General features: G+C 43.0%; 1 protein-coding gene across 2 annotated transcripts in view; it reads left to right on the top strand.

The window, feature by feature from the left end:
* The window catches only part of kitlga (kit ligand a), a 142,987-nt gene that overhangs the window by 62,862 nt on the left and 64,541 nt on the right, over positions 1-15,584 (top strand). For both annotated transcript variants that reach the window (XM_048549600.2, XM_048549601.2), the window contains exons 3-5: positions 2,861-2,923; positions 10,535-10,693; positions 12,873-13,035. In XM_048549600.2, coding sequence (XP_048405557.1) covers positions 2,861-2,923; positions 10,535-10,693; positions 12,873-13,035 — 385 coding nt within the window. The remainder of the gene's footprint in view (positions 1-2,860; positions 2,924-10,534; positions 10,694-12,872; positions 13,036-15,584) is intronic.

The following is a 15,584-nucleotide window of genomic DNA, read 5'->3' as shown; positions in this document are numbered from 1 at the left end:
TTGAGCACCAAATAGGCTGGCACTTCCAATACTGAGATCAAGCTGCACTGTCAAAGGTGCTGTCTCACAGCCAGAAAACTAAAGTTATATTTGCTGTCTTTGATGTAAATAAAATATCTCATGGAACTATTTTGACAAAAAGCAGGAGAGTTATCCTGGCCAATATCTCATTGCTGCTTATGGGAGATTGCTATGTACAAATTCACTACATGACAACAGGGACTGTAAAGCGCTTTGCAAGGTTGTGAAAAGCACTATATACTTTGCAACAAGCAATTCAGTTCTTTAAGACATGTCTTTTTGCTGATCGCATTATGCACTATTCTTTGAAATTAAACAGTCTTCCTGTCAATCGCTCTTAACAGGCAGACCAGAATGATTGAACATGTGCTTTATCTTCAACCAAATTTTTTGTCATTAGTGTTCATTAGGTTCCTCTAATGGTGTCAGTTAACATTGTCAAGTTGTCACACAGCTATCTCCAGTCCAAAAAATGTACCTGTAGGTTTTCATGTGGAAGCCAGAGACTTAGACTTACTAAATCCTGCAGAATGTTTCACAAACAGGCCATTTAGCCCAACTGCAGTATTCTGAAACTTATGCTCCATTCAAACCTCCACCCACTCTACTTCATCTGAACCCAATCACGGATCTTGCTATTTCTTTCTCCCATATGTGTTAACTAGTTTCCCCTTTAAAGCATCCACAGTATTAACCACAGTTGGTCCTTAGAGCGATGTACACAAAACATACAGATTAGGAGCAGGATGAGGCCACTCAACATCTCAATTTGATCTGTCCAATCAGATCACGCTCCGCCTTCTGCCTGACTCCCTGGTAGCCTTTAAATGCTTGCTTCTGAAGAATCTATCTACCTCTGCCTTGAATATATTCAAAAGCAATCATTTGAGGAAGAGACTATTGAAGACTCATGACCCACTGAGAGAAAAGTTATCCTTTTATCATTGTCTAAAATGGGTGACAGCTTATTTCAAACAGTGACCCCTAGTTTTAATTATCTCAAAAGAGGAAAAGTCCTTTTCACAGGTGAGTTCTATATTCTAAGCCCGTTGTTTCTCCTGAATTCATTACTGGATTTAATAGTGTTTATCCTGCTTTTATGGGCCATAGTTTAGGGATTCCCACACAATCAGAAACATTTTCTCAACAGCTTCCCTTTAAACTCTTACAGAATTCAGAAAATCTCTGTCAGGTCCCTTTTCGCTTCTCTTGAGAATAAGAGCCTTAACAAAGAACAAAGAAAATTACAGCACAGGAACAGGTCCTTCAGTCCTCCAAGCCTGTGCCAATCGAGATCCTCTGTCTAACCTGTCATCTATTTTCTAAGGGTCTGTATCCCTTTGCTTTCCCCCCCCATCCATGTTTCTGTCCAGATACATCTTAAAAGACGCTACTGTGTCTGCGTCTCCCACCTCTGCTGGCAACGCTTTCTAGGCACCCACCACCCTCTGCATAAAGAACTTTCCACGCATATCTCCCTTAAACTTTCCTCCTCTCACTTTGAACTCATGACCCCTAGTAATTGAGTCCCCCACTCTGGGAAAAAGCTTCTTGCTATCCACCTTGTCTATACCCCTCATGATTTTATAGACCTCAATCAGGTCCCCCCTCAATCTCCGTCTTTCTAATGAAAATAATCCTAATCTACTCAACCTCTCTTCATAGCTAGCACCCTCCATACCAGGCAACATCCTGGTGAACCTCCTCTGCACCCTCTCTCTTCGAAGAATATTGCATAATGTGAAAAATCTTTCAAGGACTGAGTCATGAGGAGTTCGTTGCCACCATTGTGGCTCTCAGTGAAAGGGAAAAGTAGCAAAAAAAGTAAGTAATTCCAACAAAATGCAGGAGATCCAAAACAACAGATAGGAAAATATCATCAGTGCAAAGCAGATTATCCAGAACCTGTGGAAAGAGCAAATTCCAACATTTTTATTTATTTGTTCATAGCCATAGGTGTCATTGGCTGGGCCAGCATTTGTAACCTATTGCTAACTTCCCCAGTGATGGTGATGGTGAGCTGCCTCCTTGAATCACAGCAGTCCATGATGTAGCGACACCCACAGTTCTAGTAGGGAGAGAATTCTAGGACTTTGGCCCAGTGACCCCAAGACACTGAAGGAGTGATGACATATTTCCAAGTCAGAATGGCTTGGAGGGGAACTTGCTGGTGGTGGTCTCTCATGTATCTGCTGTTCTTGTCTTTCTGGGTGGTAGAGGTTGAGGGTTTGGAAGGTTCTGTCAAAAGAGCCTTGATGAGTTGCTGCAGTGCATGTTGCTGTTACTGTGCATTGCTGGTGAAGTGAATGAACATTGAAAGTGGTAGTTTGGGTGCCAGTTAGTGAGCTGTTTTGTTTTCGGTGGTGTCGAGCTTCTTGAATGTTGTTTAAACTTCATCCCACCAGGCAAATGGGGAGATTTGCATCATGCACCTGACTCGTGCCTCAGCTGATGGGAGTGCATTGGAGACAGGAGGTGATTAGCCATCACAGAATTCAAAGCCTGTGACCCGTTCTTGTAGCTACTATATTTATACGGCTGGTTCACTTTAGCTTTTGAGCAAAGGTAACATCCACAATGTTGCTTAGAGATTATATCAAAGCAGAGCATGAGCTGGTGATGTCGACGATCATGGCTTTTGTCTGAACGTGACTGACTGATGGGTTTTGCGGTTCCAGCTATGTTTTTTTTATAGCCTTACTTTCAATGCTATTGTCTTTCTGGCAACGTTAGCTGTACACATTTTAAACAGTTGACTCACTAAAGGGGAAATTCACTGTTTGTGAAGTGTCAGATTATTTTTATACTTCTTAAAATGTTCCTTTTTTGTTTTGTTTAGGTTGGAAACTTGCCAAATGATTATAAAATCCAGATAAAATATATTTCTAAAATCCCTAATGTGGTATGTATATTTTGATACAGTTTAATAAGTTGTACATGTATTTGAATCACTTCATGTCTCATCTTATTACTCTACACAAACATTGGTGAAAAATAATGCTACCTGTTTGGCTTCCTTCTTTCCAATCCACCATCTAAAAGGCATATATCAGGAGCTTAATAGAATGCCCCCCATTTGCCCAGATGAGTGCAACTCCCTTAACACTCAAGAAGCTTAATACCATTCAGGACAAAGCAGATTAGTTGATTGACACCCCATCTACCTACAATGCATATACTGCAGAAATTGAGAAGGCAAGTCATAATGGTCTTCTCAAGAGCAGTTAGGAGTGGCTAGCAGATGCTGGCCTTCCAGCAATGTTGAATGCCAAGAAAGAATAAAAGAAATCTCAAATTTGCTGCAGCTTCATGTTTACAATTGCACCTCTACAACATGGCTGACGCATGTGCGTGATCCCAGGGTAGAATACCAACTTTGATTGGAAGCATTCTTGCAAATTTCTTCACGTGACCTCCCACCCCATCGAACAAAACACTGTCATCTCCTTCCCTAATATTTCTTTGATAAATGGAAGTAGTCAAATAAATCACAAGAAGAACTCTAGAAATTTGAAGCCTTTTCATATTTCCCCGATGTACCGGCGCCCAAACCGAACGCAGCCAGACACAATGCAACAACCTGAGGCACTGGGAAAAGGCACTCTTGAACTAAGGAACAAAAAGAACAAGAGAAAATTTACCCTGATTTTTAGCTGTGCTATTACAATGTACTCCAGTTAAAGCAGAAGCTGAAATTTGCCATTCATTTGTAAGGGAGTCAAAGGTAACTCTTTCCTGACAATGGCAAAGCCATGGGATTGATCATTTTAATGTAAATTGGAATGTAACCCAGTTGTATCTGTTACCCAGTTTCCCAGCTACCTCATTTTTATTTCAGTCGGCTAAGTGACAGATGGTAGGGGTTAGTGGTGAACTTATGACATATGGATGAGAAGGTGTATGGTTAGTCAACTGTTTACCCTGAAGGACAGTAATGATCTCGAGTGTGCAAGGAATGATTTCAAAATTTGCAGCTGACGCATGGTTGTGAAAAGTGAGGTCAGTTTTTTGGGGCTGAAAGGCCTACTCTTGTTACAAATTCATATGTTTATAGAGCAGAATCCTTGAATATTTTCAATGCAGAGATAGATTCTTGTAAGGCAAGGGGTGAAATGTTATTGGTTGGGAATGCAAATTTGAGGTGGCAAACAGATGTTAGGCTCTTATTGTGGAGTGGACCAGATTCAAGCAATTGAACACTCTGATCCTATTCCTAATTTGTATATTCATACGTTCATCTAGATTTCAAGAGGACAGCGGTAGGCTGATGGACTGTGCAGATATGTGACCGATGACGTTTAATGCAAAGAAGCCTGAAGTGATACATATTGGCAGTAATATAGATAACAGATACCAGTCCAAAGTGGGTGCAGGAACAGGGGGATCTTGCATAGATCATTTGAAGGTGTCAGAGTAGGTTGAGAAGGAGTAGGCCATTCAGCCCTTAGGCCCACTCCACCATTCAATTAGATCTGATTGTGGCCTCACCTCAACTTTTCTCTCTACTCTCTATATCCTTTGACTGTCTTGCCAATTTGTAATCGCGCTAACTCAGCTTTGAAAATGTTCAATGACCCTGACCTGTACTACTGTTTGGGAAGAGGATCGCATTGACCAACAATCTTCTGAGACAAAACATTTCCCCTTGTCTCCTCCGTGTTTTTAAGCTTTCCCTCAAGGGGGAACATCTGCTCAGTGTCTACCCTGTCAAGACCTTGCAGAATCTCACGTGTTTGAAGAAAATCACCTCTCGTTCCTCTAACTCCCAGTGGATTTAGCCACAACCTGCCCAGCCTTTTCTCAGAAGACAACGCATTCATTCCAAGATGATTTACGAGAATGGCTTCAGGGATGTGGGAAATCAGTTACAGAGATAGATTCAAGAAGCTGTGGTCGTCTTCCTTAGAAAAGTGAAGATTAAATGGAGATTTGATAAAATCATTACGGATTTAGACAGAATACATAAACAGAAATTGTTCCCATTGGCGGAAAGGTCAAGAACCAGAGGACACTGATTTAATTTGATTGACAATGTAACAACGTGAGAAAAATCTCCTTCATGCAGCGAGTGTTCAGGATGTGAAATGCACTGCTTGAGAGTAAGTTCAATCAAGGCTTTCAAATGGGAATTGAATCAGAACCCGAGGAGAAAATAATCACAGGGCTGAGGAGCATTGGTGTGGGAATAGGAATAACTGAGTTGCTGATGGAGACAGCTAGCAGTTTCAACAGACCTTCAGTGCTGTAACCGTTATGAATGTGTGATGTCAGCTGAAGCTGTGGCTCATTGTCTCATTCATTCAGTGTGGTGTCCCCAGAGATATTGTTCTTTAGTCCAAAGTTGTAGATAAAGCCATAATGTTTTGTCAACTGGGTTTGAGAACAGGAAGAGCAGGGCAATTTGAATTCCATTTTCAACTCTTATATAATTTTGACAGGATATCAGTATCCCATTTGTGTCTTTGAGAACCTTACAGGTAATGATATATGTCTGAAGTGCAATCATCGTTGTTCTGAGGTAGGAAACACAATAGTCAAGGGTCTCACGGCATGCAGCCAGAAACAGCAATGAACCAAAATACTGATTATTCGCATCTTGTTTGATGGATAAATTCTGGCCAGAAGATTGAGGACAACCGCAGAGCTCTTCATCAAAACTGTGGTGCCATGGGATCGTTTGTGGTCATCTAACTGAACCAACAAGACCTCAGTGTGACACTTTAACGAAAAGATCATGCAGCACTCCCTCTGCACTGAATGTTTCATGTTCAAGTGTCCAGAGTGTGTCAATCCTGTGACACAACAAGAGCAATTTGTCATTAAATACTGGTATTCCTAACTAATGTACTTCAGACAGAGCATTACTCAAGAGCTGGTTATAAGGTGGTCCTTTCTGTTGTGTAAGAGCTTTAAGACTCAGGAGCAACCTTTTGATGATTTCATAGAATTGCTCTGAATTAGCATAAGTGGGTGGAATTAAAAAAAAAGAGAGAAACGCACAGAAAGTTAGTTGGAACCCTGAAGGCTGGGCATGTGTACACTACAAACACGCAGAGAAGCGTAGAAAGTAAACTGACTCATAAAAGGTGGTAGAGTTCATGGCATAGTCTTTCAATAATGTAACATGAGATTGGAGTCTGTATTTCCCCGAATATCATGCATTGTGGTATTCAGTCTTAATATGTAATAAGCAATGTAGTAACCCAAGTCTGAAGGCAGTTGTTTTCTGTCGCTTGACTTTCTGTCCTTTCTCTGGAGATGAAACCACAAAAGACTTTCAAAAGTGCAATGGAATCCTTTGACTATCCTAATTATCTGAAAGGCAGCATTCAGCTGCAGATGTTTGTGTTGGTAGATTTGACTTTGTTTAATCCCGCCCAGCAGGACAGCTAGCAGTAATTCTAATTGAATGGTTATGGAACTTGCATTTCACTTACACCAGATGTTTCACAAAATTTGTAGTACTTTTTCGATTTTTCGGCGTATTTATGGACAAACAATTAGCTGCCCATCCTCTTTGTTAATGTCAGGAACTTTAATCTTTGAGGAAAAGAAGATGGCAAGTTGTTGTCACCTCTAAAGTCAGAAACTTCAGAGACTTTGTCAGATACTTTAGAGACTTTTAAGAGACTCTTAGATAGGCACATGCAGGATGATAAAATGTAGGGTATGCAGAGTAGTTTGATCTTAGTAGAATAATAGTCGACACAACAGCGTGGGCCGAAGGTCCCATGCTGTTCTGTTCTGTTCTGTATTTTAATGTAGGCAGTGAAATCGGAGTGTGATAAAAGAGAGGTAAAGTTCAATCCCCAAGTCTTGAGTTACTTATTGACTTGCAGTGGATCTTGGAATACATGAATCTTCTTCCTGTTTGAAGTCCAGTTTTTGTAATCTAGACTTCTAAAATAAATCATCAACCAAATATATCAATCGCCAAAGTTGTTGAGGTTGCATATTTTGAGAATGTGCTAAATAATATTTTGGCTATCTTGGAACCTTGCATGGACTACATTATAATGCATTCAGCATGATAGTGATATCTTTGTGCCACGCTTTACGGTGAATAAAATATCCTGTTACTTCAGCGGAGCATTATTAACCAAATATTGATTGAGTCAGAAGGGCAGGTGACCGAAATGATAATTTTTAATTTCATTCCTGGGACGTTGGTGTGAATGACTGGTCCAGCAGTTGCACCATCATCAGTGACTGCCCTTGAACTGTGTGGTTGCTGGGCAGTTAGGAGGCAACCACAGTGTTGTTGACCTGAAGCTACGTGTAAGCCAACAGATTTCCTTCCCTCAATACCGTTCGTGAACCAGACAGATGTTTACAATGATCAACAATAGTTTGGTTGCCATCTTAATTCCAGATATTTATTGAATTTTACCATCTGTCATGGAAGGAGGTATGAACCCATGCTCTCACAGTGTAAACTGAAACACTTGATTACTAATACAACAACATTATTACGACACCACCGCCTTCCCAAGTTTTAAGAAGCACCTTAAAGGAAGAAGGAGATGTAACAAGCGTAGAGGAAGGGAATTCTAGACCCTAGGTCCAAGGGAGCTGAAAGGCACCGCTCTCAATGGTGGAACAATTAAGACTGGGAATATTGAGGAGTCCAGAGTGCAGATATTACAGAGTTTTGCAGGCCTAAAGGAGATTACAAAGCCACAAACCACAGCTGACAATGATGCCGAGAAGGTGACAATTCCCCTATGCCATGGTTCCTATTTGGAGCGTAACACCTTCCTGCTTCTCAATAATACCTACGTCATCTATTATATCGTGTGGCCGAACAGTAAGATTTGACATCTTGGCTTGCTGTGTCATTCAGCACTACACAAACCATTCCCAGTACACTTCGTCAAAAACTTCCAAGCCAAACAAATCATTAAAGAGCCATCAAAGCATAGTAGCCACTTATTTATGTTTGGTTCTGCATTGCAAAATCCCCAGATTGACTCATACTTGAACCAACTAATTAAGTTTAAAGTGACTTGGAAATAGTAAGGACTATAGATAGTGGAAGCTTGAGTCAATAAATGTGGAGCTGGAAAAACACAGCAGGTCAGACAGCACCCGAAGAGCAGGAATGTCAACATTTCGGGCTGCATCGTCATGATTGGGGGTGGGGTTGGGTGAGGTAGGGGTGCAGAGGGCAGCCCAGAAATAAATAGAGGGTGGTTGTGGGGCATGGCGGAGGGTAGGTTCCCACTTCCTACAGACAAAGGGGGTGGCCATAGGTACCCGCATGGGCCCAAGCTATGCCTGCCTCTTTGTACGTCACGTGGAACGATCCCTCTTCCGCACCTACACAGGCCCCAAACCCCACCTCTTCCTCCGTTACATCGATGACTGTATCGGCACCACCCGGTGCTCCCAAGAGGAGCTCGAACAGTTCATCCACTTCACCAGCACCTTCCACCCCACCTCAAGTTCACCTGGACTATCTCTAACACCTCCCTCACCTTCCTGGCCCTCTCTGTCTCCATCTCAGGCAACCACCTAGAAACCAATATCCATTTCAAGCCCACTGACTCCCACAGGTACCTAGAATACACCTCCTCCCACCCACCTTCCTGCAAAAATTTCATCACCTGTTCCCAATTCCTTCGCCTCTACTGCATCTGCTCCCAGGATGAGGCATTCCACTCCCATACATCTCAGACGTCCTTGTTTTTCAAGGACCACAACTACCCCGCAACAGTGGTCGAGAACACCCTCGACCATGTCTCCCGCATTTCTCGCAACTCATCCCTCACACCCTGTCCCCGCAATAACCACCAAAAGAGAATCCCCCACATCCTCACGTACCACCCCACCAACCTCCAGATCCAACACATCATCCTCCGACACTTCCGCCCTCTGCAATCCGACCCCACCACCAAAGACATTTTCCCCTCCCCACCCTTGTCTGCTTTCCGGAGGGACACTATCCGTGACTCCTTTGTCCGCTCCACACTCCCCTCCAGCTCCACCACACCTGGCACTTTTCCCTGCAACCGCAGGAAGTACTACACCTGCCCCTACATCTCCCCCCCTCACCCCTATCCCAGGCCCCAAGAAGACTTTCCACATCAAGTTGATGTTCACCTGCACATCTGCCAATGTGGTATACTGCATCTGCAGTACCCGTTGTGGCCTCTTCTACATTGGGGAAACCAAGCGGAGGCTTGGGGTCCGCTTTGCAGAACACCTCCACTCGGTTCGCAATAAACAACTGCACCTCCCAGTTGTGAACCACTTCAACTCCCCCTCCCATTCCGCAAACAACATGTCCATCATGGGCCCCCTGCAGTGCCACAACAATACCACCTGAAGGTTGCAGGAACAGCAACTCATATTCCGCTTGGGAACCCTGCAACCCAATGGTATCAATGTGGATTTCACAAGCTTCAAAATCTCCCTCCCCCCACTGCATCCCAAAACCAGCCCAGCTCGTCCCTGCCTGCCAACCAGTTCTTCCTCTCACCTATCCCCTCCTCCCACCTCAAGCTGCACCCCCATTTCCTTCCTACCAACCTCATCCCACCCCCTTGACCTGTCCATGATCCCTGGACTGACCTATCCCCTCCCTACCTCCCCACTTATACTCACCTTTACAGGCTCCATCCCCGCCTCTTTGACTCATCTGTCTCCTCTCCACCTGTCTTCTCTTCTATCCATCTTCGATCTGCCTCCCCCTCGCTCCCTATTTATTTCAGAACACTGTCCCCATCCCCCTTTTCTGATGTAGGGTCTGGGCTCGAAACATCAGCTTTTGTGCTCCTGAGATGCTGCTTGGCCTGCTGTGTTCATCCAGCTCCACACTTTGTTATCTCAGTGAGATGGAGATAGGTGGATGCAGGTAAGGTGGTGTTCTGGTTGGTCAGTGGACAGGTGGGCAGGAAAACAGACAGGTTGGAGGTGGAGAGATTTTGAAGCGGATGAAGCCAGTATTCAGGCCATTGGGCTGTAAGCTCCCAAAGTGAAGTACGAGGTGTTGTTCCTCCAGTTTATGTTTGGCCTCACTCTCACAGTGGAGGAGGCTAAGGGTGGACATGTGGCGGTGGCAGTGGGAGGGGAGTTAAAGTGGAGGCAGTTGGAAGGTTGGGTTGGTTGGTACATGCAGAGCACAGATGCTCCATAATCTGTGAAGAGAAATCAGAGTTAACATTTTGGGTCTAGGGACGCTTACTCAGAACAGTGCCAGAATTGTTTACAATATTCTAGGTGTGTCTGGCCAGTGCTTTGTATAGCATTAGCAAAACTTCCCTATTTTTATACTGTATTCCCTTTGAAACAAAGGCCAACATTTCCTTTGTCCTCTCTATTAACCACTGAACTTGAATGTTAGCTTGTTCACAGGTAGATTTTCTCAACATCGTGTTTTAGGCGAAAAACGTGTCTCATTCATTAAGCCCTGAAGTCCTATGTAGTCTGATAGCCAACCCCTTAATGCCAGCACATTTGCATTAGTCCTTCTCAACATTGAGTAATTTCTGAATTCTTTCTCACTGTGCAGACTGATACATGTTGGCTACGTTTAACAGTGTCTGAAATGTCATTCAGCTTGGATGGACTTCTCGAAAAGTTTGCCAAGAATTCGTCAAATTATTTAATTATCGAAAACCTGCACCGGGTTCTGAATGGTATTCACAACTGCCTATATGAAGACAGGAAGGTACAATATTTCCATGTTTCTGCCTTTGCATGTTTAACCAGATAATGCCTTCCTTTAACTGTCTGCAGTTGAGCCATCATGATGCACGGGTCAGTTGCTACAGGCTTCAGTTTCCCCTTCATGAGGGAAAGACAATATCCTTACAGAACTTGTAAAGCATTTCCATTATGGATATATTTGGAGATAGTGGAGTCGAGATCAAAGATCAGACCTGATCTTCAAGAATGACAGGGTTGGCTAAAAGCAACAAGTGGTTCAGTCCAGATCTTCAGGCTTGTGTTAGAACATAGAACATAGAACAGTACAGCACAGAACAGGCCCTTCAGCCCACAATGTTGTGCCGACCATTGATCCTCATGGATGCACCCTCAAATTTCTGTGACCATATGCATGTCCAGCAGTCTCTTAAATGACCCCAATGACCTTGCTTCCACAACTGCTGCTGGCAACGCATTCCATGCTCTCACAACTCTCTGCGTAAAGAACCTGCCTCTGACATCCCCTCTATACTTTCCACCAACCAGCTTAAAACTATGACCCCTCGTGCTAGCCATTTCTGCCCTGGGAAATAGTCTCTGGCTATCGACTCTATCTATGCCTCTCATTATCTTGTATACCTCAATTAGGTCCCCTCTCCTCCTCCTTTTCTCCAATGAAAAGAGACCGAGCTCAGTCAACCTCTCTTCATAAGATAAGCCCTCCAGTCCAGGCAGCATCCTGGTAAACCTCCTCTGAACCCTCTCCAAAGCATCCACATCTTTCCTATAATAGGGCGCCCAGAACTGGACGCAGTATTCCAAGTGCGGTCTAACCAAAGTTTTATAGAGCTGCAACAAGATCTCACGACTCTTAAACTCAATCCCCCTGTTAATGAAAGCCAAAACACCATATGCTTTCTTAACAACCCTGTCCACTTGGGTGGCCATTTTAAGGGATCTATGTATCTGCACACCAAGATCCCTCTGTTCCTCCACGCTGCCAAGAATCCTATCCTTAATCCTGTACTCAGCTTTCAAATTCGACCTTCCAAAATGCATCACCTCGCATTTATCCAGGTTGAACTCCATCTGCCACCTCTCAGCCCATCTCTGCATCCTGTCAATGTCCCGCTGCAGCCTACAACAGCCCTCTACACTGTCAACGACACCTCCGACCTTTGTGTCGTCTGCAAACTTGCTGACCCATCCTTCAATTCCCTCGTCCAAGTCATTAATAAAAATTACAAACAGTAGAGGCCCAAGGACAGAGCCCTGTGGAACCCCACTCACCACTGACTTCCAGGCAGAATATTTTCCTTCTACTACCACTCGCTGTCTTCTGTTGGCCAGCCAATTCTGTATCCAAGCAGCTAAGTTCCCCTGTATCCCATTCCTCCTGACCTTCTGAATGAGCCTTCCATGGGGAACCTTATCAAATGCCTTACTGAAGTCCATATACACCACATCCACAGCTTGACCCTCATCAACCTTACTAGTCACATCCTCAAAAAACTCGATAAGGTTTGTAAGGCATGACCTACCCCTCACAAAGCCGTGTTGACTGTATTTGATCAAGCCATGCTCTTCCAGATGGTCATAAATCTTATCCCTCAGAATCCTTTCTAACACCTTGCAGACGACAGACGTGAGACTTACCGGTCTATAATTGCCGGGGATTTCCCTATTTCCTTTCTTGAAGAGAGGAATTACATTTGCCTCTCTCCAGTCCTCAGGTACGACTCCAGTGGAGAGCGAGGATGCAAAGATCTTCGCAAGTGGCGAAGCAATTGCATTTCTCGCTTCCCAAAGCAGCCGAGGACAAATCTGATCCGGGCCTGGCGACTTGTCAATCTTAATGTTTGACAAAATTTTCAGTACATCAGCTTCCTCTATCTCTATCCATTCCAGCATGCACACCTGCTCTTCAAAGGTTTCATTCACTACACAGGTCGTTTCTTTCGTAAAGACAGAAGCAAAAAACTCATTTAGGGCTTCCCCTACCTCCTCAGGCTCCACACACAAGTTCCCTATGCTATCCCTGATCGGCCCTACTCTTTCTTTGACCATTCTCTTATTCCTCACGTAAGTGTAAAATGCCTTTGTGTTTTCCCGGATTCCTTCTGCCAAGCCTAAGTATGCACTTAAAACAGACCTCAGATAAATAGATTCTGATGTTTAACTTTCTCCACATTTCTGTTCAGGACTATCAGGAAGAATCTGAATTCAATTGTGAAAAGTCCAATCTGGAGCCTAAACAATACTTCAGTTACTTCAATGAAATCATAACTGCATTCCAGTTAGCAGAGGATACCAATCCATGTGATGCAGAGGCTGTTTGCAGGCCAACAGAGCCACCAGATGCAGGTAGAAATTTTGATATTCCATAATTATTGTTGACTTTCTTTAAGCATTGATGTGAAATTTAATGCAAGATGCTGGTGCAAAGGAACCTCACAATGATTAAATTTTTCACTTAGAGTTACATTTCATTCTTCCTTTCAATTACACATGTATGCTGTACCTCTGAAAGGGTACAGTGGCCTTAGAGGAGTGCAAATTGGTCAGAATGTTACTTGTTAGTGTGTACAGATTGAAGTTGCATTTCCTTGAGTATTGGTGATGTTATTGTGTTGTTTAGCAGAACAAATTTGCACTTACTTCACACCATTTACAATCTCACAATATCCTAATGTGCTTTGCAACACATAAGTACTTTGCATCAAACTTTGGAGTGTATTAGCTGCAAAGTGAGGTTGCACCAACTTGGATTGTTTCCACTACAGCATCAGAGACTGAGGGGTGACCTAATGGGGGTATATGAAATCATGATAGACATGGAAAGCATGGATAATCAGAGTGTTTCTTCCAAGGTGGAAGTATCAAATACAAGGGGGAAAAGGTTTAAAGTGAGAGGAAAAAGTTTGAAGGAGGTGTATGAGGAAGATTTTTTTTTAACACAGAGGATGGTATGGAATGTGCTACCAGGGGAGCTGGAAGAAACAGAAATGTTAGCAAAGTTTAAGAGTCATTTAGACAAAGGTATGGATACGTAGGGAGTAGAAGAATATGGCACAAGTGGATGGAATTATCTTGAAATTGCATCACAGTTGGCACAGAAATGGGTCAAAGGGCCTGTTTCTGTTCTGTATCGTTCTATGTATCTATGTTCTATGTACGTATTACTCAAAAGACAGTTTCGAGCAGCCCTCCAGCGTAAGACTGGATATTATGTCTCAAAAAGAATATTTGAACCACTACTTCCTTACAAAGCCAAGACTACTACATATTCAGCACCACTGACACTTAATAGGAGAAGTGAAACTTGATCATGGAAACTTGACATCTACACATTCAGGGAATGGAGTGTACACTTAATAGTTGTAGAATTTGATAGAGTTGATAGATTTAAACTGTTTTATCAGGACATTGAAAAGAAGCTAACATAATTCTAAATTTACAGTTAGCGGATGATGTCCGAAGCAGTTCTCTCCCCAGAGCAACTGTTGAACCCATTAGGATTTATAGAATCTAAAGCAGGTTAATGAATTAAAGATACGCATCAGCAGAATAACAGTTGCTATTTGCACTTTCATAGTGGTGTTGCATATGATCCCAAAGCTCACAGGAGCGATATCAAACAAAAGTTGACACCAAGCCAATAAGGAGCTACTAATGCAAGTGGTGAAAAGTTTAGTCAACAAGTAGGTTTTACACAGAATTGTGAAGGAGGAATGGGTAGCAGAAAACCTTATAGAGAGATTTCCAGGGCATAGGGAACTGAAGGCATAGTTGCTCTAAAGGTCAGAACCAGAAGTGCACAGAGATCCGGTAAGGGATTGCGGGCCTGGGCAGATAGTGAGGGGTGAGGCTGTGGAAGAATTTGAAATGAAGAAAGATAATTTTAAAGTTGAGATGTTGCCTAACTGGGGGCCAATATAGATCACCAAGTGCAGGAAGGATGCAGACCCTGGATTTATAGACTCCAACCACAACTGTGTTGGAATAACTGAGTCTGGAGTTAACAAAGCCATGACTATGGAATAAGCAGCAGATGTGCTGAGGCAGGAATGGAGCTGGAACTCCTCCCAGAGGAGGAAAGAGGCACATATGCACTGGGAATGATCTAACTCAATGGCCAAACAAGCAGTTGCCTTTCCTTTGCTATCAGATAGTCAGGTAAATGAGAGTTAACCAAAGGTGCAGTTTCATTGCAAAGTTCAAGTTGATGTAAATTGGGTCTGAAACTAATTCACTCTCGTCCAAATTAGCCAACATTTTACAGACATACAGAGCAAGCAATCACACCAGAACTGCAGTTGTGACTTACACTGTGAGATCAAATCTCAGCATGTCACCTAGTCAGAAATATGGCATTAAACCTGTTACAGAAACAGATGAATACCGTTTCCCTTTCAGTGAAAATGTGCACGTAGTAGTTTCTGCAGCAAGAAGGATGTCTGTAGGGTAAACTTCATATTTACAATTAAGGGGAGGTCGTATTATTAGTGAAAACATCTCTGAACTAGCCATACAGTTCTTTAGATTAATGCTTTGGGGACATCATTTCAGATTCCACAGTACCAGGTGGTGACACTTGAATTTGATAGAAGTGAGAATTATATCTAGGCTAAGAATAGCCATGTAACCAGTGCTAATTGTGATAAAAGTCCTTCTGGTCCGTTAATGTCCTTTAGGGAAGCAAATTCATCATCCTGATCTGGCCTGTATGTGACTCCAGACCCACAGCAATGTGGTTGACTCTGAACTGCCTTCCTGGGCAATAGGTGTTGGTCTAGCCACTGACACCCATATCCCACGAATTAATTTTTTTTTAAATGTCAACTTTTTGTGTAAATTCAGAGTAGGCTTATTAATTCTTAAAAAAGGGAAAGATATGTTGATTGAGTTGATGT

This window comes from Stegostoma tigrinum, chromosome 18, assembly GCF_030684315.1.
Source record: "Stegostoma tigrinum isolate sSteTig4 chromosome 18, sSteTig4.hap1, whole genome shotgun sequence".
Taxonomy (NCBI): Eukaryota; Metazoa; Chordata; class Chondrichthyes; order Orectolobiformes; family Stegostomatidae; genus Stegostoma; species Stegostoma tigrinum.
Note: the sequence above shows the minus strand (reverse complement) of the source record. Positions and strands in the feature narration are given on the sequence as shown.